This window comes from Cottoperca gobio, chromosome 12 (assembly GCF_900634415.1).
Source record: "Cottoperca gobio chromosome 12, fCotGob3.1, whole genome shotgun sequence".
In the NCBI taxonomy this organism is placed as follows: Eukaryota; Metazoa; Chordata; class Actinopteri; order Perciformes; family Bovichtidae; genus Cottoperca; species Cottoperca gobio.
Window position 1 is genome coordinate 17435613 of NC_041366.1, and position 22506 is coordinate 17458118.

A 22506-nucleotide genomic window follows, 5' to 3' on the forward strand; every position below is an offset into this window, starting at 1 on the left:
ACATGTTTCAGGCCAAGGACCCCTTAGCTGAAAGAGAGACGGAGCAGGGACCGCCTACTACATCTGTATAAAATTAAGTTACATATCAAACTGGGTCTTCAATAACGTTGAGGGCCATCTATAAACATACCTTTTTATGGTGCATTCAACACTAAGCACGTAGCTGTAGCTAACTAGCTTTCCGTTCTGTATAGGTGCCACACAGTGAGTTAGCACAGGTTAGCTAGCTCATGGGTAGGATTCATGGGTAACAGTTACACCGTCATCAATGTGTGAAAACTAAATGGGTTGTTTTTTTTACGAATAGGAGGATTTATCTTTGCTAATATCATGTTCATGTTAATGTATTGTGTATTTTCAGACATATCACGGACCCTTGTTGACGACCTACGCTCTGTGAAGCAGGATTTAGCTCCACATAATTGGAAGATGTGCAGAGAACCTTTTATTTCCCTTTAATCGTCCACATCTTCCCCTTTTTAAAACGTCATAATATCTTTTCTCTGTTTATTTGTTATTATTATGTACAGTTTCCTCCTTTCTTACCAGGCTGGTCAGCTGCTGTTCCAGTGAGCTCTTATCTTGCTGCACAGACTGAAGCTCTTTCTGTTTGCTCTCAACGTCGACACTCAGCTCGCTGATCTGTTGGCGACACACAGTATAGAACATACAGTTCCACAAATGTACATCTGAAACGAGCCATAAATGATGCATCATCACAGTCGCTTTAACAAAACAAACAGAACACAGAACCTTTGCCTATTTACATTAGGGGCTAAGAGGAGGATTGTAAATGGAAATAACCCCCGTTGTACATCATGTCATAGATGATATGATAATGACAATGACTATTAATCCATTTTAGAAGCAGAGCGCATCATGTAGCTGCTGCAAACCTTTTTCTCCTGAGACTGTGCCTGGGCCTTGAGGCTGCTGATCTGTTGCTGGGACAGAGACACAGCATCCTCTTTTTGCTGGGACGCCCTGAGCCTGAGCTGGAGGTCGGCCACCTCCCTCTCCAGCTCCATGATCCTGGAGCGCTCAGACACTGTGGCCACCTATAGCAGGAAATGTAGAAAAAGGAGACATGAAGGCAAAGAAGAGGAGCGAAGTAGTGCTGCTTTGTCTAGTAAAATAACCAAATATGAGCTTTAACCCGATTATATCTGAGAACTAGGATTTAACTTTAACAAAATGACTTAAAATACATTTTTTAGCCACAGGGATTAATTTTCAATCAATGTAAGAACGCTGTATGTGAATATTGTAGAGCTGCAACGATTGTTTTCATTTTCAAATTTCTTTTTTGAGAATGACTAGTGACTAGTTTCATTGGCTCCGTCTAATCCACAAAACTTCATCCACCAACAGAGAATCTGATTCAAGTGTTAGATTCCCCGTCTCACTCCAGGAGCAGGACAAAGCTTGGATCTTCTTGATGAAGGAATGTTGTGCATTTTTCTGATCGTCAATAAATCCCATGAAAAGACAAAACACTAACAATTAATGCATCTACTAACAAGTGTGTGTGTGTAAAAACCTGATTTTTCTTCCTCTCTATGTGCAATAGAGCTTCATTGTTGTCCAACAACTATTAGAAACACATCGATGAGCCTCACTGTTGCACTGGGTGACATGTCACGGCCCAGTGGTGTAAGAAGTGTGTAAGTCCAACGTTTTTGTGTTTTTCATGGGATTTGCTGATGAAGAAAAACGATGTCCGACATCTTCAAAAGCACAGGCATTTCCAGACTTTCATGCACACATGCATAATTTAAAGTGTGATAGACCTGGATATTAGAAAAGCTCAAGGCCGATGAGATGTTAATGTCTCCCAGTCGAGGCTAATCGTGGAAAAGGCCACGAGGGAAGTAACTTGTGATCAATCTGTTCATTTGCATAATGTTTGCACGCTTTGGTTCCTTCAATATATTCTGCGTCATCATTATTAAACCCAGTGGGGGGGAAAAGCTCAGTCCTGCTGTGGGACCGGGACTGCCAGCATTACCCTAGTGTCCTCTAAATCCCTCTGGAGTTTTTCAGCTTTGGTCTTTTCAAAGAGCAGGCTCTGCTCAAGCTCCTTATTGTGGGCATGCTCCAGCCTGGTCTGCGTCTGTTAGTAAAAGAGAGCAGGAAGAGAAGGAGAACAAACACCAATGCAACACTGACATGCCAGCTTTGTGCCGCAAACAGAAAGAAGACAAGGCTTTAAAAGAGAAAGGCCAGTAAGTAAGAAAGCTCTGATGTTTCCAGCGTTTCAGTTACATCAGTTGGTTGTGAACAAAAGGAAAAGATGGTTATTCACTCATTCTGCTCTGAGGAATATCAGGAGTTAATTATTTCAAAGATTCCTCACTTTTATTTCTCTTCTTTTGGCACTTGTTTGCTTGTATTCCAGTACTTAAAAAAGGAGACTAATTCCGGCACTTATGTCCTATGAAGAGTGAAGAAGATGCAGACAAGAGAGGAAGATGAAAGCATGCAAGAAGACTGAAGGCGAGGAAAGACAAAAAGAGCTTTCAAGAACATCCATGTGGATGAAAAGATGACGAAAGGTTGGTCATGTAAGTGCAGCAGAGGGGTGGAGAAGTCTGAGAGGAAAGGGTGAGTGAATTAAGCATGAATGAATGAAAAGGAGCAGGAAGGAAGATGAGCCTGAACAAGAAAGCAAATGAATGATTCAAAAAGATTGCAGGAAAAGGAAAAGCCTGAGACAGATGATTGAATCATCAGTAGAGGAAATGCAAAGCAGTAGTTTAGCGTTTTAAAGTCACTTAACCAAAATATGACCAGAGCAAATAAAAAACAAAAAGATCAAACTCAGGTGTTCACTAGAAACTTATACACAGGAGAGCTTGAGATGTATATTATATAGAACTCAGTGGATGTGGTAATAAGTTATTCAACTATCCATCTGGTTTATCAATAATTCACACATGAATTTCAGAAATGAAACATCAGCCTGACAAGTGAGAGATAGATAGCTGGAGTGAGTGAGAGATGTTTACAACCACAAGTTACCTCCAGGTCTCCTCTGGTGATGCAGGCCTCTTCCACGCTGAACTGCAGATCTTCCACTTTTCTGTCAAACAGGGACAATAATAAATATTCTTCCAGCTGTACATATTAGACAGAGATACATAAATCATATGCAGGCTACAGCTCGAGTCAGACTCACCTCTTCTCCTCCTCCAGCTGGTTCAACAGCTCCACTTTGTCTCTGTCTGCTGCCTCCACCAGAGAACGCAGCTGATCCAACTTTGCCTCCATCTCCACTGCATACTATAAAACACACAGAATGACCAAAATGTAGGTGTTCAATGGCCGCACACTAAGCTCCAGTCCAACGTTTGTTTGACTGCAGATAACATACATGTGCATATATCTGACCTGATCCCGTCCTTTCCTCAGCTGATGCATCTCCTGCTGCACCTCTCCCGCATGGCTCGTCGCCCTCGCCACCTCACATCTCTCCAGGTCTCTCTCCGCTAGCAGCTGTTCGATGTGCTGCTGCTTCTCCTTCAGAGCCTCCTGCAGCGCTGTAGTGCCAGAGATCTTACGAGCATATCGAGCAGATGTCTCTGTGAGCTGGAAAGAGAAAGATTCAGATTTAACAGTTTGTATGTTATCTGAAACGGTTTTCCAGACCAAATAACATCAAGTGATAAAATATTTATACATACAGTGTAACCCTAAACTCAAGGGTTCACTAAAGTCATTAGGATACACCGTCCGGGAGACGTCTGTACAAAGTGTAGCACACATTTAACAAGTAGATGTTAAGATACTGGTTACGCTACTGGTGGCGTTTATAGGAAAACAAATTAAATATTTTACCTTGCCATTGAAGGTTTTATAGATATGTTCTGTTTGAACATTTTGTGACTTGACAATACATGTATTAAAAATGTTTCCTTATCAAGTTGATAAAAAGTTAGTATTAAGTTTCTCTCAAAATATATTTGCTTTTGTAAATTAGAAGTACAACGTCATTTCTTTGGAGGATTAGCAGACGGACATAACTGTTGTTTTAAGAACTTGTGGTGTAAAAAGAGAAACTACTCCAATTCAAAGCGCAGATTAAAAAAAGAGTGAGTTTTACCAGTCCTGCTCGGCTTGGCTTGCCACTGATGGAGGAGGTGGCGGAGCTGAGCGAGCTGATGGAGGAAGCACTCGGGCTTCTCTTGAGGGTGGACCTCCTCCGTGAGTTCTTCCCCTTGGTCGGTGTGGTGGAGGGGAAGCCGATACGTGTCACCTTGTGGGCCGGAGCGAACAGCCCATACCTGGGCAAGCACTGAAAGTATCTAAGAGGAAAACCAGGTCAGGTGGTTTAGAAACATTTTCTTGACAGGTTACTGTGCGATTGTGTTAAAACAGATATTATACGTTTGTCTTTTGTTACCTGGTTCCTGCTACAGCTCCATCATTCTTGCCAAGTGGTTCATCTAGTTCCACTCCGCACCACGCTCCCTTGGCAAAGTCTGTCTCTCCCAGAAACTTCACAACTCCTGCCTTGTTACCACCAACCTACACACAAAAACAAATCAAAATCATTTGGATTTATCGAGATATTTCTCCAATCAAAAAACGTAGCGTTTGTTTAACTCCCCTTACAAAGAGTTAACACTTTGGACAGTTTGTAGTAAGCATATACTACCTTTTAATTAGCTGCAGTACAGTTTGGAAAAACATCACTTTCCTCAAGAAATACTAATCATCAGTTGGTGCTTTATAACAAATGAAGTTGTTGGTTTCTCTGCACTGTAAATTATACCACGGATTTAAGCTTCTGTCTTTAAATATATTTTGTGTGTTTACGTCTGGTGTAGTTCGGTAATAATCATCCGAACCACACACATGTACATCGACCCAGAGAAGCATAATTTAATACATCGACCACTTTGCCACAGCAAGACGTTTTTTTTAGCATCTGACTTCATGTCGAATCATTTCCTCCCGTTTCCCGTCACAGTAATGTGCTTCTCTAATGACAGGCTATTGGCAGCTGCAGTAATATTTTCATTTCCCCTAATACGACCACTGACCCTGCCTATGTTTTGGTCTCCTGATGTCCAACAGAAAGACTAGAAATTCTTCTTTTTACTCTTTAGTCTTCATTTTGTGACTGAACTAAACAAATTGAGCAGAACAGGTAGTAACCTTATACGCCAAGATGACTATGCTAATGACCAAATCTGTGTATTCCTGAAAAGGTGGCATTCATCAAGTTGAAATTAGCAATTTGTGACAAACTGTTCTCTCATGAGGCCCATTGTTGAGAGAAAATGACTGTAAGATCATATAACTATTTATTCTGAACATATTGTTGATTTCACATTGTGCTTCTTACCAGCACACGGTCTCCGAGCCTCAGCTCCCTCCTCTTCTTCATGGATTCTGTGTCTGAGACGTTAGACACTGACTCGCTGGATGTGAGCATTCGGTTAAGTGCAGCACTTGTCTTTATGCCACTGCCCTGAGCTGAACAAAGAAAAACGTCTTTACTTCACTGAAAAACACACACGGTAAGTATTCACTGACACATTTGCTGGATGTTACCAGTTGAAGCAGTGGCAGCAGGTGCAGACTCGCTTGTTGCAGAGGGTCCTGGTGCTGGACTGGCCTGCCCCCCGTTTGCCTGCCTCTCTGGCAGTGCAGTCTTGGATAGCTTTGAAGGCCGGGTGAATATCCCCTTCCCATCCTCACACTGGAAGTACCGGACCGCTGCCACTGAACCGTCGTTCTTCCCGATAGGCTCATCCAGCACAATCCCCGCCCACTGCCCGGGAGCAAACTGCGTGCACCCGATGAACTGCACGTAGCCGGGCTTATCGCCGTTGACCCAGACCCTCTCTCCAACCTGGAAGTCCGCACTTCCATCCTGGGTTGGGGAGGTCACACTGCCGGGGGACTTCTCTGGAGGAACTGGCTTTGGAGTACCTGCAATCACAATCATACTTTATCTATTCACTGACAAGAATCATACAAGTTAATGATACTGAAGATAATCATGAGTTGAACTTAAACCTGTGATATTTGTTCACTATTCCACTAAAAGTTATATGGCTACTGATGTTTTACATTTGTGTGGCAGTCCTTCATTCTTTGGTATTTGCTGTCATTTTCCTTTTCCCAATTCATTACAGCTAGACGTCACAATTCCCCTGAGCTGATCGGAGAGTAATTCAGATCACCTGTTACGCAGGGTGTGGGGGACTGGCTCCTAATTAACAATTGAGAGCAGCTTGGTGCATTTCTCCAATCAGGGTGTGGCGACGTCCTTTCTTTAACGCTTAAGAGAGATGGGGAATTGCACACCCAGGACATTTGGATCCTTTCCTGACTTTATGCACACCTCAGTTTAGCTGATAGAAACGCAGTTTTTGAGACTTCTTTGCAGTCTTGGTGATTTTGAGCATTCTGAAACCGAGCTGGAGTTAATAATAAAGAACATCTTTCCTCTAGGTTACCTGTATCAAGGGAGATTTTAGTATTATTTGTGCAAGAGTTTATTCTTTCCTAACTAAACTAAATCTTAATACTCTTAATCCCTAAAAGCAGAAATCAATGTTTTTGTTTGCCCCCCCCCCCCCCCCGTCAAAGGAAAAGGTCCATGAAGTCGAATCTTCAGCAAGGCAGTTGCTTGGTGATTAAAGGCTGGACTTTGTAATCAGATTGGCACCCTGCTGTGGTTTAGAGCGGCCTAAATGGTCAAACAGCACAACACACCATCCTGTTTTCAAAGCTGCATGATGCTTATTGGGTCATATTCATTTGATACAAATGTTCTCTTGTGTGTTCCTATAGCATGAGTGTACTAAAATACTCCTCACATCTTCCACTAATACGTCCTCTGATCTGTTATATAGTAAATAAGTATTTAAAAAATGTCTTACCTGAAGATGGCGACGTCTTTGATGGTACCCCAGATGGACGGGCTATTTTGCTGGGGGGTTTGAGCCCACTGATCTTGCCTGATGTACTCATGGCTCCTTGTTTGTCCATGGGTAGGGTAGGGGAGGATCTGTGGGGTGTCTGGCCTGATCAAGGTGGGGGACTAGGCCTTCCCCACCACCCCATAAAGTCCCAATGTGATAGAAGGGAACTGGGGGGGAAAAATAAATTTAAAACAACATTATAGTGGAATAGTACACAAACATGTTTTATTCTATAAGACATGTATTTGCAGAAACTTGAAACTCTTTACAGTGGATAATGACTGAATTGTTTTGTCATATATACACCTTATTCATGCTTAGTAATGTAGTTGTTAACGGAAACTAAAATACATAAACCTTCTATAAGCAAACATGGGCCGACTCTCAAATGTGATGGTTCACTTTTCAAGCAAGGGTCTATAAGTTGATCTTCATCAGGGCTGAAACTTACGATGATCCATTATCAATTAACCTGCTGATTATTTTACTGATTAATTAATTCCTTGTTTGGAGTATAAAATGTCAGAAAACAGTGACAAATGGCAATCACAACCTCCTCAACCTACTGTCCAAATCCAAAGATATTCAATTTACAATGATATTAAACTGAGATACAGGTATTTAATTATTTTTGCTTCTTCTTGTTTCAACGACTGAACCACTTTTTTCATTTCAAAAACAGATGTAATTGACATTTATGTAATATATTTTATTAGTGTAAAGATTTCTATTTAATTATTTTTTAATTACCACCCATAACTACAACAGTAATGATAATAATAATAATAATAATAATAATAATAATAATAATAATAATAATAAAAATAATTATAATTATTATTATTATAACAATAAATATAAATGTAGCAAGACCAGACATCACAAAGTTATTCATAATAAAAGACAAATTAGCAAGTAAAAGACAAAGCAACAGACATGAAATGCAGACATCAAGCTTAAAAAACAAATGGTGATAAAGAACATGTGGCGTCAGGCATAATAACGCTCTCTAGATCGCCCTCAAAACCTCGTAGTGTACGTCACAACCCAGTGTTTATTAGCAAGCTATTTATTACCACCTGCGTAATAAATCAAATGCCAAGCTGACCTTGTGTCATGTGTAATTTCACTTTAACTCTAACGTCTCTACTCTAAATGCCATAAATACAAATGCCTTTGCATTTATGGCATTTATCAAATAAAGTGATGCTGATTTTCCACCTCAATAAAGCAATACATTCCTTTCTCTGCAGGTCTTGTACTGTAGGTGTTGGGCAGCAGCCTGACCACACTACCACATTCATAAAGCAGATGATTCATTCTGAGTGCAACTAGGTCAAGACTGATATTATGTTTCACACAGTAAATGTTGTTTCAACTGTAGGGAAAAGTCCTTGCATGCTTCAAATGCAGACAGTAAACACTTCAAGTTACAAGACCAGCTTTTTCTGCAGCCCCTAGGAAGGCTGTCAACACAACATTATGGATTTATAACATCCTGCAAAACAGCAACAATCAAGATAAGAAGACCCTTTTCTCCTACATCTGGGCAAGCAGAGCAGAACTTTTAAATATTCTCCATACTTTTGCCTTTCTGTTTTGTTTTGTTTGCCCTCTTTTTGCTTGTATTGCTTTTTTTGGTGGAGGCTGGCTCTTTGCTAGTCATGAATTAAGAATCAAAACTGAGAGAGGTCAAACCAGGAGCTCTCTTCCAATGGGAACTTTTCCAGACAAGCTGATTTACTCATCATAACGGGATCCAGACTTCAGCTTCTTACCCCAGCACATCTGACTCCATTCTTCACAAGAAGACAGCCCACTATCAGTGCACAAATTCCTACACAATATACACGCTCTAAATTTAAAGAGTACTCAATTTATTTAGCATGCAATGACATTGTCCCACTCATATTGGACAGTTTTAAAATCTAAATCTAAATCCGTGCAGCAAAAACCACAGATTACACTTACTCAAGTACTATACTTAAGTACATAATCGAGGTATTTGTACAGTATTTTCATTTGTTTTACTGCATATTTTAGCACGTCACAAGAAAAGTGTGTGTTTCAGGCTAATCCCATGCAATGAGCAGGTAACAAGAGAAGCCTCCTCTGTTGAAACATTACCTCACTGCTCACTCCGCCCAGCCGGTGCTGCCAAACCAAAACAACAAGCACACCTAGAGCTGTCAAATCTCATCCTGTGGTTCCCCTGTGTCTGGGAGCATCTCAGCATTGCCACCTCTTTGTCTTTACCTTTACACAATCACCTATCAACCATAAATGTACAAATCCTTGATGAAGCATTGTTACACGACCAACAGATGTTGTTTATGTCTGGGATGGGCTCATACTACTTGCTGAATCTCTGGAGCTAGTTACTTAGGTAGGTGTGGACACTTTTTCTAAACATCCTACGCATTTATTTTCAAAATGACAGGATCATTTAACCAAACATATTATCGGAGACTGATTCACAGTGCTTAAACTTATGACTTACTTATTATGGTATGTCTAACGTTAGAGCTTTGGTCCCTGTAGGAATGCGCTCCAACTGCCAACGCTAGCTAGCTTTAGATTAGCATTAACATATAAACTGGGTTTAACGAGGGAAAAAAAACTAACACCCTACAGAGGTGATATTAAAGCTAAATAAAAACACAGAACAGGTGTGTAAAAAGTTGCCCTGGAAGCTTACTTTGTCTCTGTTGGTGAATTGAGCCTCAGTAAAGGATGTCGTGGGTAGGTGCAGCGTATCTTTACACCGTTACATGTTTTCCAGCGGCTCTGCCCAGCCCCAGCCTGACGTCACCTTGGGAACTAATGCTGCGTTCACGGACCAAACCGTAAACTCACATTTTTGAACGCCACATTTTAAAATACGATGTCTTGACTCAGAAAAGACATAATCATAAAAGGAACGACACAAGTAGTAATATTTGATTTACGTTTGGTATTCTATGGTTACATTTATTTATTGAAAACAAAATGTGACAGGATACGAAGACTGGAAATGTGCGAAAATATATGCACACATGACAGACAACAAAGCTAATACACTGGTTTTCAGTGATGGAAAATAAAAAAAGTTTTTACTATTTCTGTATATCACTGGATTATAATAGTGATTTATAATGTTGCAGCTCGTCTAGGTAGAGCTATATTTGTTCATATATATACTGCTGAGTAGCTTAATCCATAATAATACATCATAATGCATGAGATGATTCATATGTTGCATTAATAATGTGAATCAGCTAAATAAATGATGCTGCCAAATAAATGTAGTGGAATAAAAAGTCCAATATTGGTTTAACCCTTAAATACAAATTTGAGGGAATTGTACTTCACTTGAGCATTTGCTGCTACTTTATACTTCTATTTTGTACTTTTTTCCCACACTACATTTATTTGGTACCTTACATTACCCTGCAAATCCAGATTAATAATGAAAAACATTAATGAAAATATTATGCATTACTTATAAAAGTATTAATCGGACCCATGGTGATATTCACAAGCTACCAAGCAGTATATATGGTAAAAAGCAGCCCTGCTGCAACATTAAAGTGATGTAAATAGTAATGCATCAATAATTATTTTCAAATATAATACACATTCTGAAATGATCAATTTAGCAAAAGGAGAACTTTAAAATGTTGTACTCAAGTATAATTTTGATTCAAATACCTTTGTACTTTCAATTAAGTAATATTTAAAATGCAGGACTTTTACTTGTAACAGTATTTCTGTATAGCTTTTATTTAAGTATTTATTTTAATTACCTTGCATACACACATTACATACTCTATATTGTTGCCTTTACAAGTAGTAAACCTTATCGTGTTAATGGCTCATAATTACTCTAAATACTATCACAGGGGTTTTTGTTCTAACTATACCAATACACGGCACAAAGTTACAAATGATTATTTTGGGTGTGTAATTTTGCTTTTCACAATCAGTCAAACACAGTCAGCAGGGAACCCAGCAGCACCGGGTTTAAAGCCTTCTAGCATCAACAGTGTGAATGCCGTTCTCAGTTGAATCTGCCTCATCTTTGTCGTCGTCGTTCCTTCTCAGCAATTTATTCAGGAGCTTGTGGAAGGCGCCACTGAAGGCAGGGCTCGAGAAATAATACACAACAGGGTTGAGGACGCTGTTGAAGTAGGTGAAACACACCGACGTGTAGAATGCCAGGTTGGCTACTTGGAAGTATTTGCATTCATCATACCATACCTTGAGGATCCAGACAGCAATGCGTGATATGGTGCTGGGAAAAAAGCAAGTAATAAAAATTAAAGCCACAGCCAAGACAAACTTAACGGCCCGTTTGATTTTGCCCTGCTTGTCCATGGTCCTGACTCTCAGCTGCCATGTAATTCTGATGGAGCAGAAAGCGACGATTACGGTGGGCAGGAAAAACTGGATGACATAGAAAGTGTTGTGCCAGGTGGAGAGGGGACTGAAGCCCATGCAGATGTTAAAACTCTCACACTGTGTACGGTTGCTATTGTAGTAGAAGTGTTCGTTAGCAAGAAGATATCCGGTGGCAAGAAAAATCAGACCCCAGATGCCGAGGGAGACCCAGAGAGCGTAGCCCAGGCCCATTCGGTTGATCCGGTTCATTGGGTGGACAATCTTGAAGTAACGGTCAACAGCCACGGCGGTGAGGAAGAAGATCCCTGCTGCACGGTTGGCCGCCAGCAGAAAGAGCAGGATGCGACACAGGGCATCGCCGTACAACCAGTTCTTTCCACGCCTGTAGTAGTCGGCCCTGAAAGGTAGGCAGAACAGCACAATGGAGTCGGCAACAGCCAGGTGAGTCAGGTACACCGAGTTTGGCTTCCATGTGTCCATGTGAAAGATGAACATCCACAGGGCGACAAAGTTCCCCATCAATCCAAACATGAACTCCAAGATCAGTATTGGAGGCAAAACATGGTCCAGGATGGGAGAATCGAAGGCGCAGCAGTCGTCTGAAGGAGTGAGATTCATCTTTCGAACCCGAAGTGAATCACAAAACCAACCTGCTGCTGTATACAGTGTCAACATAGATATGCTGTACCAGGTGACTTCTTGGATAGGGACTCATGATTCTCAGTCAAACATGCTAATTCATAAGTGGAGCAAACATATGTGCACAGTGCGTTATCTTTGGGGAAGTTGTATTGACCCAGAGGAGTATGGAAACAACTGTAAATGTTATTTGTCTGGAGAGCGTGGCTTCATTATAAAACTATTATGCAGGGGAATAGGTTTACTCACGGGGATCGAGTAGGACGCCTGAAAAACAAATAACCTGCGGCCATTTAATTGACTCGGATAAAGCAGGTGAACAGTACAATCCTTTTTTTTAATGTTTTTGAAAAATAGACACATACCCATTGAAAGAGGAAAACAAACTTGGAAGGAAGAGTGTACAGGCGAAGGAGACTGAAATTTATTAGCCTACAGTTTTGCTTGAGTGAAGAACAATTGGGAGGGATTCACGTCATACCACACCTTTGGCAAACGAGAGAAAGAAGCTATTATTAACTAAAAAATAAAAAAAAAAGCCAAGTGAGTGGCCAAGTCTGCAGCTTTTTATGAACAGTAAATAAAATAGATATAAAATGACTTAATGTGTACATTTGGCCAGGTTGTCGTTGTTACAGGTCACATCCATTTCAGTAAAAGTGCATATTTGGTCTTCACTTCTTGACTTCACCCAGATCATCAATACTTTCATCATCCACCTACAACAGAGAGACACAACAATTGACCGTGTTAAACATTCATCAGGTTTCCCCAAAGAGTGTGGTGAGATTCTAAACGTTTCTAATAGTCAACAAATCCCATGAAAAGACCAAAACCCAACAACGTACCTACAACAAGTATAGTGTGTGTGTATGAAAGCCTGATAAATCTTCTTCCTCTGAGCCATAGAGCCTCATTGTTGTCATAAAACTAATAAAAAAAACACTGATGATCCTCACTGCTGCACTGGGTGACCTGGTCCCAAACATACTGTAGTTTATTGTGACTCACACACGCTGCAAGAAATACTCCATTAAATGTGGAATAATCCGCCGCCGAAAATATTTCCCAACAAATCTACTCTTTCCTACTGATTGATAACAACTACAGTGATCAGCTGTTTTAGAAAGTTACCTAGTCACTTTTAAAAATTAAACTTCATATTTGTGACACTACTCTTCGGGTTGCTTATTAGCTAAGGACTCTCCCCCCCCCCCCCCGTAGCTTTGTCAGAACCATCAGCAACAGTTTTCATGTGCAGTTGAATATTTTAACAAGCCTGCTCAGTTTCAACAGAGATCCTTTTTTCTTTTCTTTTTTTAAATAGTTCTAGTCGATTAACAGATTTCAGACACTTTCGTTCTCAGTAATCCAGCAAAATGCTGCCGACTGCTTTACATTACTGTGTAAGTACAGAGAGGTTCAAACTGCAACATGACTAATTAATAGTTCGGACTCGTTTGCTGAATTTGAGGGCAAAAGTGAAACAAGTACACGAACAAACAAAAGAGAAATCACTCGGCAGGATAAAGCATTTCAATTTCGGACGGCTCACCTCGGGCCACTTCTCTTGAATGACGTCGATTATGTCATCTGTAAAGTCTCCCTGAATGATTATTTCATCCTCTGCTGTAACTGAGGCACCACAAGAGAATTTCTGGGCAAAGAATCGCTGAGCCTCTTTAAGTTCAATGTCTGCAAGAGTCAACACAAAATGTATGTTAAGAATGACGGCTTAGGAGAATCAAACATTGTTGAGAATAATGAAAACACAAAACACCTCTCACCAAATGTTGCCAGGCCACACACTCTAGTGACATATTTTTTCTTGGCTCTTGGGATTTTTGCTATTGTGACTTTCTGAGGCACAGTCTTCTTTTTCTGTTTGATCTGGCCTCTTCCACCTTTAAAAAGGTAAACACAAAATAAACCAGATTAGTCCATTTAACACTTAAACTTGTGATGTTAACTATTATCCTACTACAAAAAGAGTTTCACCAACACAATTAACCAACAAAGCCACATCTTGAAATACAGACAGCAGTAAAGTTATAATTCGTAATTCAAATCTACCAGGACTGAAGCAGGTTAACCAGAAAAACTCTTGTGTTTTTACACCAAGAAATAATATTTTAATTTACAACTAACAACATAACATCCTATACTAAACCCAATAAAGTTCATTCAGAAAATAAGACCCTCAAACATTTGACAATATACCTCTCTTCTGTTTCTTTTTCTCCTCCTCCTCGCCTGCAGGGGGAGATTCTCCAGTGCCGAGTTCCTGGTTGGGAGCATTCGATAACGGGCCTGTAGTACAGAAAGACAACGGGGAAAATATTAAAAAACAATAGTGCAACAAAGCTTCTTACCTTTTGGATGACAGCTATATGTATATATGCATACCTGGATTGTTTTAGTAAAAGGTTAGAAGATGGTAAGCTGACCAGTGTGTCTATAACTGTTTTCTTTCCCCTTCAAGTTTGACGTCATTACAGACCTTTAGACCTAAAAGTATCGATATATGGCCCAGCCCTATTGTTAAGTGGTCAACACATATCACATAATGGGTACAGCAATAAGTGACAATGTGACTTTAGGTGGTTACAGAAGATATTTATACTAAAAATCAATTGTGACAGAAAAACATTAGTAGAAACGATGGCCTAACAAACAGTTATTTATAGTTTCACGTTCACCAAATATTTGTGTCACTCATTTGTACTCCCCAGCTGTATTCTTAGGTCACAAATGTTTAGAGTACAGCATGCAGGCTTGAAGAAAAATATTTTTTGTTAAGATCTTAAATGGCACCCACCTATGGTCATCTTGGCAAAAACATCAGGAAAGTTCTTCTCCAGCCAATACCTACATTTGGCTGGCTCAGGCATGTACTCGCAGTACTGCAGACACAACATTGTAGATTCAGTGTTACATTAAAGAACAGCCTAAATATATACTTTCACCTGTATTTAGATAATGTATGCATGTACATAATAGTTATACGTCAGTTTACATTTGATAATTAAAAACATACCTCCGTAGGCAGAGAGCACACTGCAAAGAAACAAAACATTTTTTTTACATCATTACATTTTGAAACGGCGCCAACATACATCTTGTAAAATATAATATAAGATAAGTGTTTACTGATCCCCAGAGGGGAAATGCAGGTGTTGCAGCACAAAGAATATAAGTACAGATAAATGGTGAAGTAAAAAGACAAATATAAAATTAGAAGAGGAATTAAAGTGTCAAAAGACAAGTTTTTTGCTTATTATTATGAAGTAAATATTGATTGCAATGTAATGGCTGTAGAATAATGAAAAGTTGTCCATCTCCCCTCTCCACTGACAAACTTATGAGGTAACGTGACAATAGTGCGCTTAATAGCAGTGAGTCAGCAAGTCTAGTATATATGTAAACAGTATAATATATGTGATAAAGTAATGCTACTTAGTGTTATCTGTATTATTATTATTATTATTATTATTATTATTAGCAATAGAAATATAGTAAATGATGTAGTAAGACAGTATAACATTATATAGTATGATAAAATACAATGAAGTATAGTATGGGAAGATGCCCAACGGAATAAAATGTTGTATACTGTACCTCCACAATAAAGTACTTTCAGTGGGTATTTTGAATCAGAGTTATATGTCACATGTTCTGGTCTGCTTTCCAAAGAACCAGACACCATCTCAGTAGTAGCCATCACAAATTAGCTGGATAAAAGACACAAATGGACAACATTTAAATACACAGGGCACATATAGAGTTTGGTGTAAATAATACTATAAAATAACATTTAAGTTTCCTCTCCACATCTAAACGCAAAGACCATTAATAAAATGTATTTTAGATTTGTTATTATCAGACTGTTACTGTGGTAACAATAATGATGCATTCTGCAGGAGTACTTTTGGTACACTAAGTACATTAAGGTCATACTTCTATTTTAGTAAAAATCTGAATGTATGACATGCATTGTAAGAGTATTTCTACACAGTGGTAATTAAGTAAACGATCTAAGTACTTCTTCCATCTCGGACTGTAGGCATGAGTGAACAAGGCTCCTGCCAATATTTCATCATGCTAGCCTGCCCACAGCACAGATCAGTTACATGACCAGCAGCTAGCTAGCCAACATCATGACACAGACGTATGTGAACTGAAATAGATCGCAAGTCGGTCCCACGGAGGGCTAATTTAATGCACAACTGCAGCATATAAAATAATAATTGGCTTAATAGCATCGGAGAAGTCAGCAGAACTAGCTTTAGCTGGCTAACACATGCGGCTGATTTATTAAATACACAAATTAGCTACAATACTTGTTGTAATAGCTGTGATGTATGATTGCCGTGGACACTATAACCTTGGAGAAAAACGGTACATTGCTGTAAAAATATTACCGAACTTAGTTTAAGTGGTTTCATTCATCAGGTACCGTTGATTTACCCAGCTGTCACCGTCAGCACCAGTTTAGTGGGGCTTTAGCTTAGCATGCTAAATAAGCTAACGCTAACTGATCGGTCTATGCTGCTGAATAAACAGAAAAAATATAGAAGAAATGTCGAGTTACGTACCCCGCGAAATATACTCTTAAAACTGATGTCTGTTCAGTAAATCCGCTAGCATTATTAATGTTAGTTTGACTTTTAGAAAATCATTCTTATTGAATAATGTGTAGTTGGCGTACTTAGAGCACGCCTAGTAGCGCTTCTTGTTTGAGTTGTCGAAGTGGTTGATACGCAGCGTTACTGTGCGGCATCGCCCCCTGGTGGCCGGAGGACGAACACACAGCATTAAACCGTTTTATAAAATGTCCAAATAATTCATAAATACAATGTACAATACAAAATTAGTGCACTCCAACTAAAACTATAACATTAAAATGTCAGGTTTTATAATTGTACTTTAAGAATCAAGTAAAATTATTTGGAAATAACTGCGGGATTTACGTTGTCGTGACGTAGTCGACCAATCCTTGTTTTCCCAGTTCACTCATTTACATTCAAAAGTTAAAAGAAGCTAACGTTAGCTAGCTAGCCATTTCAGTGTTTTATAGAAACTTTTATATTGCGCAACCCATAATTAAATTAGTTTTGGATCGAATTGCTAAATTATGTAAGCGCTCAAGTTGTCTAGCCTATGTTGCTTAGTTTTAATTAACTTTAGTGTTACTTTAACGTTAGCCTTACTAATTTAAGCTAGCTGACTGGCATGCCCCCTTTAAAAGATGCCCAATACAAACTCAAAACAACAACAATGAAGGTAGTTGCTGGAGAAAAAAACACAAAGGAATTGGGTGTAATATTAGTGGGTCTTACTGTTATGATGTGATGGACGAAGGGAGAGGACTGTCCCCTTCAAAGGAAAGAGCCTCAGCCTGTTACCCCTGGTCAAATGGTAAACATTCACATCGTCATTGTCTTTAAGTCTTTTTTTTAAATGGGTGAAGTTTCAACCATCCAACTTCCACTTTAACTTGCAGATACTTCATCTGAGCTCCGGCACAGCACTCCAGTTAAAAAGGTCAGTGGCATTTCTGTTAAATCCACTTGTAAAATAAATCATATTGTCTCTTTGTGATGTGTGTGTATGCTACTTTTCAGAGAAATGGTGGTGCTTCACTGGATCCTAGACAACCATCTGTCCTAAGCAGCTTCAAGATGGACAGCACAACAAAGCAGTGGGCCAAAATGACATCTCCCATCCCAGCAGACACCCTCTGTCCACCCAGCTTGCAGGACACCGAGGTGAAATTACATTTGTTATAACAAATATTTATAATGTATCTTGTGCATATTTTGTTTATGTGCAGGCTACAAGCTCCACCATATCTGATACCAGAGAATCTGTTGTAAAAAAAGAGTGCATTCACTAATGGGCTTTATTATGGTGACATTGGCTTTATGCATCTCCCTCTGTGCTTTGCAAAAGTTTCCGGTGAATGACCCGAGTGGCTCCACCATTCAGAAGCAGAGGAGGGAGCTCCAGCTGCTGATGGCGGAGCTGAAGGACCGGGACAGGGAGCTGAACACCATGGCTGCCTCCCATCACAAGCAGCTTCACGCCTGGGAACAAGACCGCCAGAGGGTGCTCACCTTGGAGCAGAGGTGTGCCCGTTTCGATGGTGAGGACACAGAGATCTTCGTGGATATGATACAGATCAAGTTTTCGGGCTGCGACTAACAATTGTTTTCAACATCCATTAATCTGTGGATTACTTTCTTGATCTTGAAATTCCTCATTTTATTTGTACATCATATTTGACAAGAGAAGCAACATGTCTTCACGTCACTATTCATTTTCTCTCTCTTCTAATTGTTTCAGCACTAGTCTGTTCATATGTCAGCTACATACTAAGTTCTATAGTCCAGGACTCTTTTAAAGGACTGTGTGTCCTCACTTAATGTCAAAATGAATGTGAATTTTTGTTGTTGTTTGTGCAGATGAGTTGCAGAAGCGTAACGAGGTGATCAGAGTCCTGACTAAACGTGTGTGGGTGGTGGAAACCAGGGAGGAGGAGGTCCAAAAGGAGCTCGGCGTAGCTCAACAGCAGCTCTGTGAGCAGCCAGAACATCAGTCAAAAATGTCAAGACTTTGAGGTAGAACTAAGACATTAATACACATTTATATTCTCTATAAAGAAAAGAAAATGCTCACATCTTGTTGAAATAAGTCAGAAGAATAGCACCATGGATAGAGCTGGTATTTTTAATAAACCAGAATCTGCATTATAAAAGGATAAGAAATAAGTATTAAACATTATGTGTTATTGCTTGCTTGCTGTGTATTGCTAAAGAAATTCTTCTCATACTTTTATACTGAATAGAAATCAGTCTTGTAAAGCAGGACTTTGTATCTCTGCTGTTAGGTTTAAGTGTCTGTGGTGTCTCTTAGGAGAAGAACCAGAGTCTGAACTCCACGGTCATGGCTCTGTCCACTCAAGTCGGCTCTCTGCAGGTCAGGGAGGAAGAACTGCGCTCCATGCTCAAACTCAAGGTACAGTAGTACACTATTATTTCGTTGTAACTGCCATGAATACTTATCAGGATTACATTAAATTGAATCTGTGTATGATTTTTGATATACTGCTAGTTGGTAAAAAAAACAATTTCTCCCACATCAGGACATAGATGTGACTGAGGCGTCTGGTCATGTGGTCGACCTCTCAGGGAGACTACGAGATCTGGAGACATCTGTAACGGAGAGTCGCTCACAAGAGAGCAAACTCCTGAGAGACTCCGAGGAAAATAAGCGTCGCTACAAAGAGGCCAGGCACGAGATCACACACCTTAAAGGTACACGAGTAAAACTGAAGTTCCATGAAGCTTTAAATGTCTGTTGTTGTATTTTATGACTGGAAAGGCTTAACAGCAACACACATGGATTTAAGCAGAATATTTGGTGAGATAAAAACAAGCATTATTGCATTTATTGAATGTGTTTTAATACATTTTGACTTTTGGACTTTAAAACGCTCTGGTGTCATTGGAAATGTTTGGATCACACAAGTCGGAAACAATCCTTCACAGCCACCACTGCAATCTAATTGTACTAATAGTGTAATACTAATAATTAATAAACATTTCAGCTGTACATGTCTTATTCTCTCCGGTGGGTGTAGAGGAGCTGCAGCAGCAGGTAACACAGAGCAGCACTCAGAGAGAAGAGATCATCCGTCTCAAACAGGAGCTGCAGCTGCTGCGCAGAGATCAGGCTTTGTCAGGTACATTAAAAAATATATAAATATATATATATATGTTCCACATGTTTTGTAATCTATGTGTCTTATATTCTACCTGGTGCTGCTTTGCTGATTCAGATAAAAGCTACTCATCATTTAAATTATACTAAGACTGTATGTAAGTAGTGTATAAATTGTATTAATGAATGAGTTTATTACTTTTCTTATTAATTATTTATTATTTATTCTAGAAAAGGCAACACTCGTCACATTTCAGAAGCCGTAAGCGAGTCACGATTGATTGATTATCAGACAGACCGCACTAAATGATATAGTAGTTTGTGGGTGCAGTGAAAAGTACAAGTGGAGATAATGTTGACCTCGTTTATCTTAAGAATCTGAACAATGAGTGTAGTCCCGTCTTCTCTGCAGTCTACTTTTCTTGATTTTGATCTGTGCAGTAGCTGTTTGCAGACACCTCCCAGCCTGAAAAACAAATGATCCTGCTGAGATAATTGCAGCATTTGATGTTTGTCACCAGGGGAGGGAGACGGCTGGAGAGATGAGCTGCTTGAACTGGCTCGCTCCAAGCAGGAACGCACCATGTCCGAGCTCCGCTGCATACGACAGGTACGACAAGTGTTTAGTGCCTCACAGAGCAGAGGGATTTAAAAAGGTCGGCTTCACAACAAGACACAGCTTTGAAATAACAAAAGTACACTGATAAAAACACTTCTTCAGTTGTTAGATCACAGATTAAGTAATACGTCTTTCCTCATTCCTGCTGCTCACACTGTTGCTGACGTCAGAGGTGCCTTTCTGGTTTGACAGCATAGCTCAGAGCGCTCCTGCAGGCTGAGCGCTGAGGCTCTGGGTCAATCTCATGTCCACTGCTTGGTTAAACCACAAAATAGATTAAGCTACGCCTTTATTGTTCCCCAGTCGGGAAATGATGTTGTTGCAGCAACACAAGGACAGAAATAAGTACAAATAAATCATTAGAGGTCTTTAAAACTAAAATATACGTAAAAATAGAAACTATAAAAGAGCAATTAAAGCTCTGTATCTCTTTGTATTCGCTACATCGTGTTCACTTTGATCCGATAAATCTGTTTTTCATTTACAGGTGTGCGAGAATCAGCGTAATGACCTGCAGCTTCTGCAGTTGAACCTGGAAAGTACCCGCGAAACTCTGCGGGAGAAGAACAGTCAGGGATTACCTGGCAGGTGAATAGTGTTTTAAAAAATAAATATAGAACACGCCTGATGTAGTTATTTTCATTTCATATTTTGTGGCGGTAGAGAAGCTACTGAGTTTGAGTTGTTGAGCAGTGTGGGCACGGTGAAAGAAAAGAGCAGCCAGGATAACAATTTGTACGTGAAGAAATTGAACAGAAGAGGCAGGAGTCCGCTCTAAGACACTAGAGGTGCATCTCGCGAAAGAAAGAGGTAGTGATGACATTGATCAGACTCATTTCTAGCTGTATTTTAGTAGAGAGGAGCAGTATTGATCTAAATCTTGTAAGATCTCCAAGAACTGGAGTTGAATGATTTGTTTGTCTCAGTCAGGAGGAGTTAAGATGCGTCTGTCTGGACAGCTGGTCACCTCCGTCACCCAGAGTGAAGAACTCCAGACGTTTACATGACGCTGCCGCTCCACCTGCAGCCAATCAGCAAGTCACGGTCAACGGTGACCCGGGAGACTTCTCAGCGCTCTCGATTGATGTAAGACAGAAACGGTGCCTCATATTGAGAACAGTAAATGAAAACATCAGAGACAAGTGATTTAGTCTAGATAAAGTACTAATGATTACACTCTTTATCTCAACATAGGAACATGTAATGGTCCACATTTTAAAGCAATAGTTTGACATGTATTCACTTTATTTCAAAGCGTTCAATAAGAAGATCCCACTGTCTGTCCTTTAAATACAAAGCTACAGCCATCTTCCAATTAGCTTAGCATAAAGACGAGAAACAGGAAAACGGCTAGCCAAAATCCGACTACCTGCTCCTTTGAATAGAGCCAGGCTAGCCTTTTCGACCTGATAAGATAAGCTAATGAGCTGCTGGTTGTAGCTTAATTTACTCCCAAGTAAGTGTATTTCCCGAAATGTTCCTTTAGCTAACGGTTGATCACTTAAAGCCTCTTCTCCTCCTCTCACCAGGGTGATGATCCTCTGTCCAGCTGTTCTCTGCAGCAGCTGTTAAATGAGTCCAGGCAGGTCATCAGTTCAGAGCACTGCAGCTCGAGGCTCCACTGCTCCATACACAGTAACAGTGTCCCTGCTATGAGCTGTGGGACCACTGATCCCCTTTACTCTCATAAGGCATCCCACCTCCACACAACTACCCCAACATACAAGGTAGAGGAGTTTCATGATGCTGGGCCTCTCAACCTCTTCTCTCACCAGTTGTATTCATGGGGTGTGGCATCAAGGGTGTAATGTTCAGTTGAACTGCTCCCACTTTTAGTTTGGGTGTGTTAAGACATAACAGCTTTATTATTTTTTCTCCAACAGGCCAGTGAAACTCCACCCAAAGCCTGCCCTCGACACCAGCCAGCCATGTGGTCGGCTTGACTTGGCTTGTATTTACCAAAGCTTTCAAAATCAGTGTTACTACAGAAAATGCAAATATTATAAGTTAACTCTAAAGTGTTAAATATCTGTATGCAAATAGTTAAAGGTTGAACGGTCTCTCAGGGAAATTATGAAGTGATAAAAATACATTTAATGTCCTGAATTTGTAGCTTTTTATACCCTTAATCTTGTTTTTAAATAGGTTGCAGTGTTTAATTCATACATGTGTATTTTTTTTAAAGCCCTGTTTCAGATTTTTAAAGGC

At 39.9% G+C, this 22506-nt stretch overlaps 4 protein-coding genes across 8 annotated transcripts in view; 1 reads left to right on the top strand and 3 right to left on the bottom strand.

The window, feature by feature from the left end:
* Nucleotides 1-9766, bottom strand: part of clip1b (CAP-GLY domain containing linker protein 1b) — a 28693-nt gene extending 18927 nt beyond the window's left edge. The window contains exons 1-12 of one of the 3 annotated variants that reach the window (XM_029444582.1): nt 9637-9766; nt 6897-7105; nt 5560-5940; nt 5351-5481; nt 4403-4527; nt 4103-4304; nt 3391-3588; nt 3179-3282; nt 3022-3082; nt 2009-2113; nt 897-1058; nt 547-642 (exon numbers count right to left, since the gene is read on the bottom strand). In XM_029444582.1, coding sequence (XP_029300442.1) covers nt 547-642; nt 897-1058; nt 2009-2113; nt 3022-3082; nt 3179-3282; nt 3391-3588; nt 4103-4304; nt 4403-4527; nt 5351-5481; nt 5560-5940; nt 6897-7005 — 1674 coding nt within the window. In that variant the 5' untranslated portion in view covers nt 7006-7105; nt 9637-9766. Of the gene's footprint in view, nt 1-546; nt 643-896; nt 1059-2008; nt 2114-3021; nt 3083-3178; nt 3283-3390; nt 3589-4102; nt 4305-4402; nt 4528-5350; nt 5482-5559; nt 5941-6896; nt 7106-9438; nt 9503-9636 lie in introns of those variants that run through there. The other 2 variants (XM_029444583.1, XM_029444584.1) reach the window with 2 other exon arrangements.
* Nucleotides 9767-10728: 962 nt separating this feature from the next.
* LOC115016933 (hydroxycarboxylic acid receptor 3-like) lies at nt 10729-12408 on the bottom strand. Its single transcript, XM_029445056.1, has 2 exons — nt 12323-12408; nt 10729-12224 (listed from the first exon to the last, which is right to left on the bottom strand). The coding sequence occupies exon 2, from the start codon at nt 11991-11993 to the stop codon at nt 10941-10943; it is 1053 nt and encodes a 350-aa protein (XP_029300916.1). The 5' UTR covers nt 11994-12224; nt 12323-12408; the 3' UTR covers nt 10729-10940.
* Nucleotides 12360-16739, bottom strand: denr (density-regulated protein). Of its 3 annotated transcripts, none has more exons than XM_029445058.1 (8): nt 16666-16739; nt 15576-15688; nt 14995-15014; nt 14776-14860; nt 14178-14267; nt 13745-13861; nt 13513-13652; nt 12360-12676 (listed from the first exon to the last, which is right to left on the bottom strand). In XM_029445058.1, exons 2-8 carry the CDS (start codon nt 15676-15678, stop codon nt 12632-12634), a joined length of 600 nt encoding a protein of 199 aa, XP_029300918.1. In that variant the 5' UTR covers nt 15679-15688; nt 16666-16739; the 3' UTR covers nt 12360-12631. The 3 variants fall into 3 exon arrangements, with proteins under 3 accessions (XP_029300918.1, XP_029300917.1, XP_029300919.1); XM_029445057.1 differs by having other exon boundaries at nt 16553-16701; XM_029445059.1 differs by lacking the exon at nt 16666-16739 and adding an exon at nt 16379-16505.
* On the top strand, nt 16728-22380 carry ccdc62 (coiled-coil domain containing 62). The gene is given in 14 exon segments (XM_029445055.1): nt 16728-17375; nt 17461-17501; nt 17582-17725; nt 17910-18102; nt 18422-18539; nt 18541-18577; nt 18873-18974; nt 19102-19273; nt 19600-19701; nt 20201-20289; nt 20786-20886; nt 21225-21384; nt 21828-22025; nt 22182-22380. Coding segments are annotated over 14 exon segments (1584 nt in total). The 5' UTR covers nt 16728-17308; the 3' UTR covers nt 22242-22380.
* The last annotated feature ends 126 nt before the right edge of the window (nt 22381-22506 follow it).

Coding starts and splice junctions, on each gene's coding strand:
- LOC115016933 (XM_029445056.1), bottom strand. CDS start 11,993: ATGTTGACACTGTATACAGCAGCAGGTTGGTTTTGTGATTCACTTCGG.
- denr (XM_029445058.1), bottom strand. CDS start 15,678: ATGGCTACTACTGAGATGGTGTCTGGTTCTTTGGAAAGCAGACCAGAA. Junction 14,861..14,994: donor TGTGCTCTCTGCCTACGGAG/GTATGTTTTTAA, acceptor TTGTGTCTGCAG/TACTGCGAGTACATGCCTGA. Junction 12,677..13,512: donor TTCAAGAGAAGTGGCCCGAG/GTGAGCCGTCCG, acceptor TCTCTGTTGTAG/GTGGATGATGAAAGTATTGA.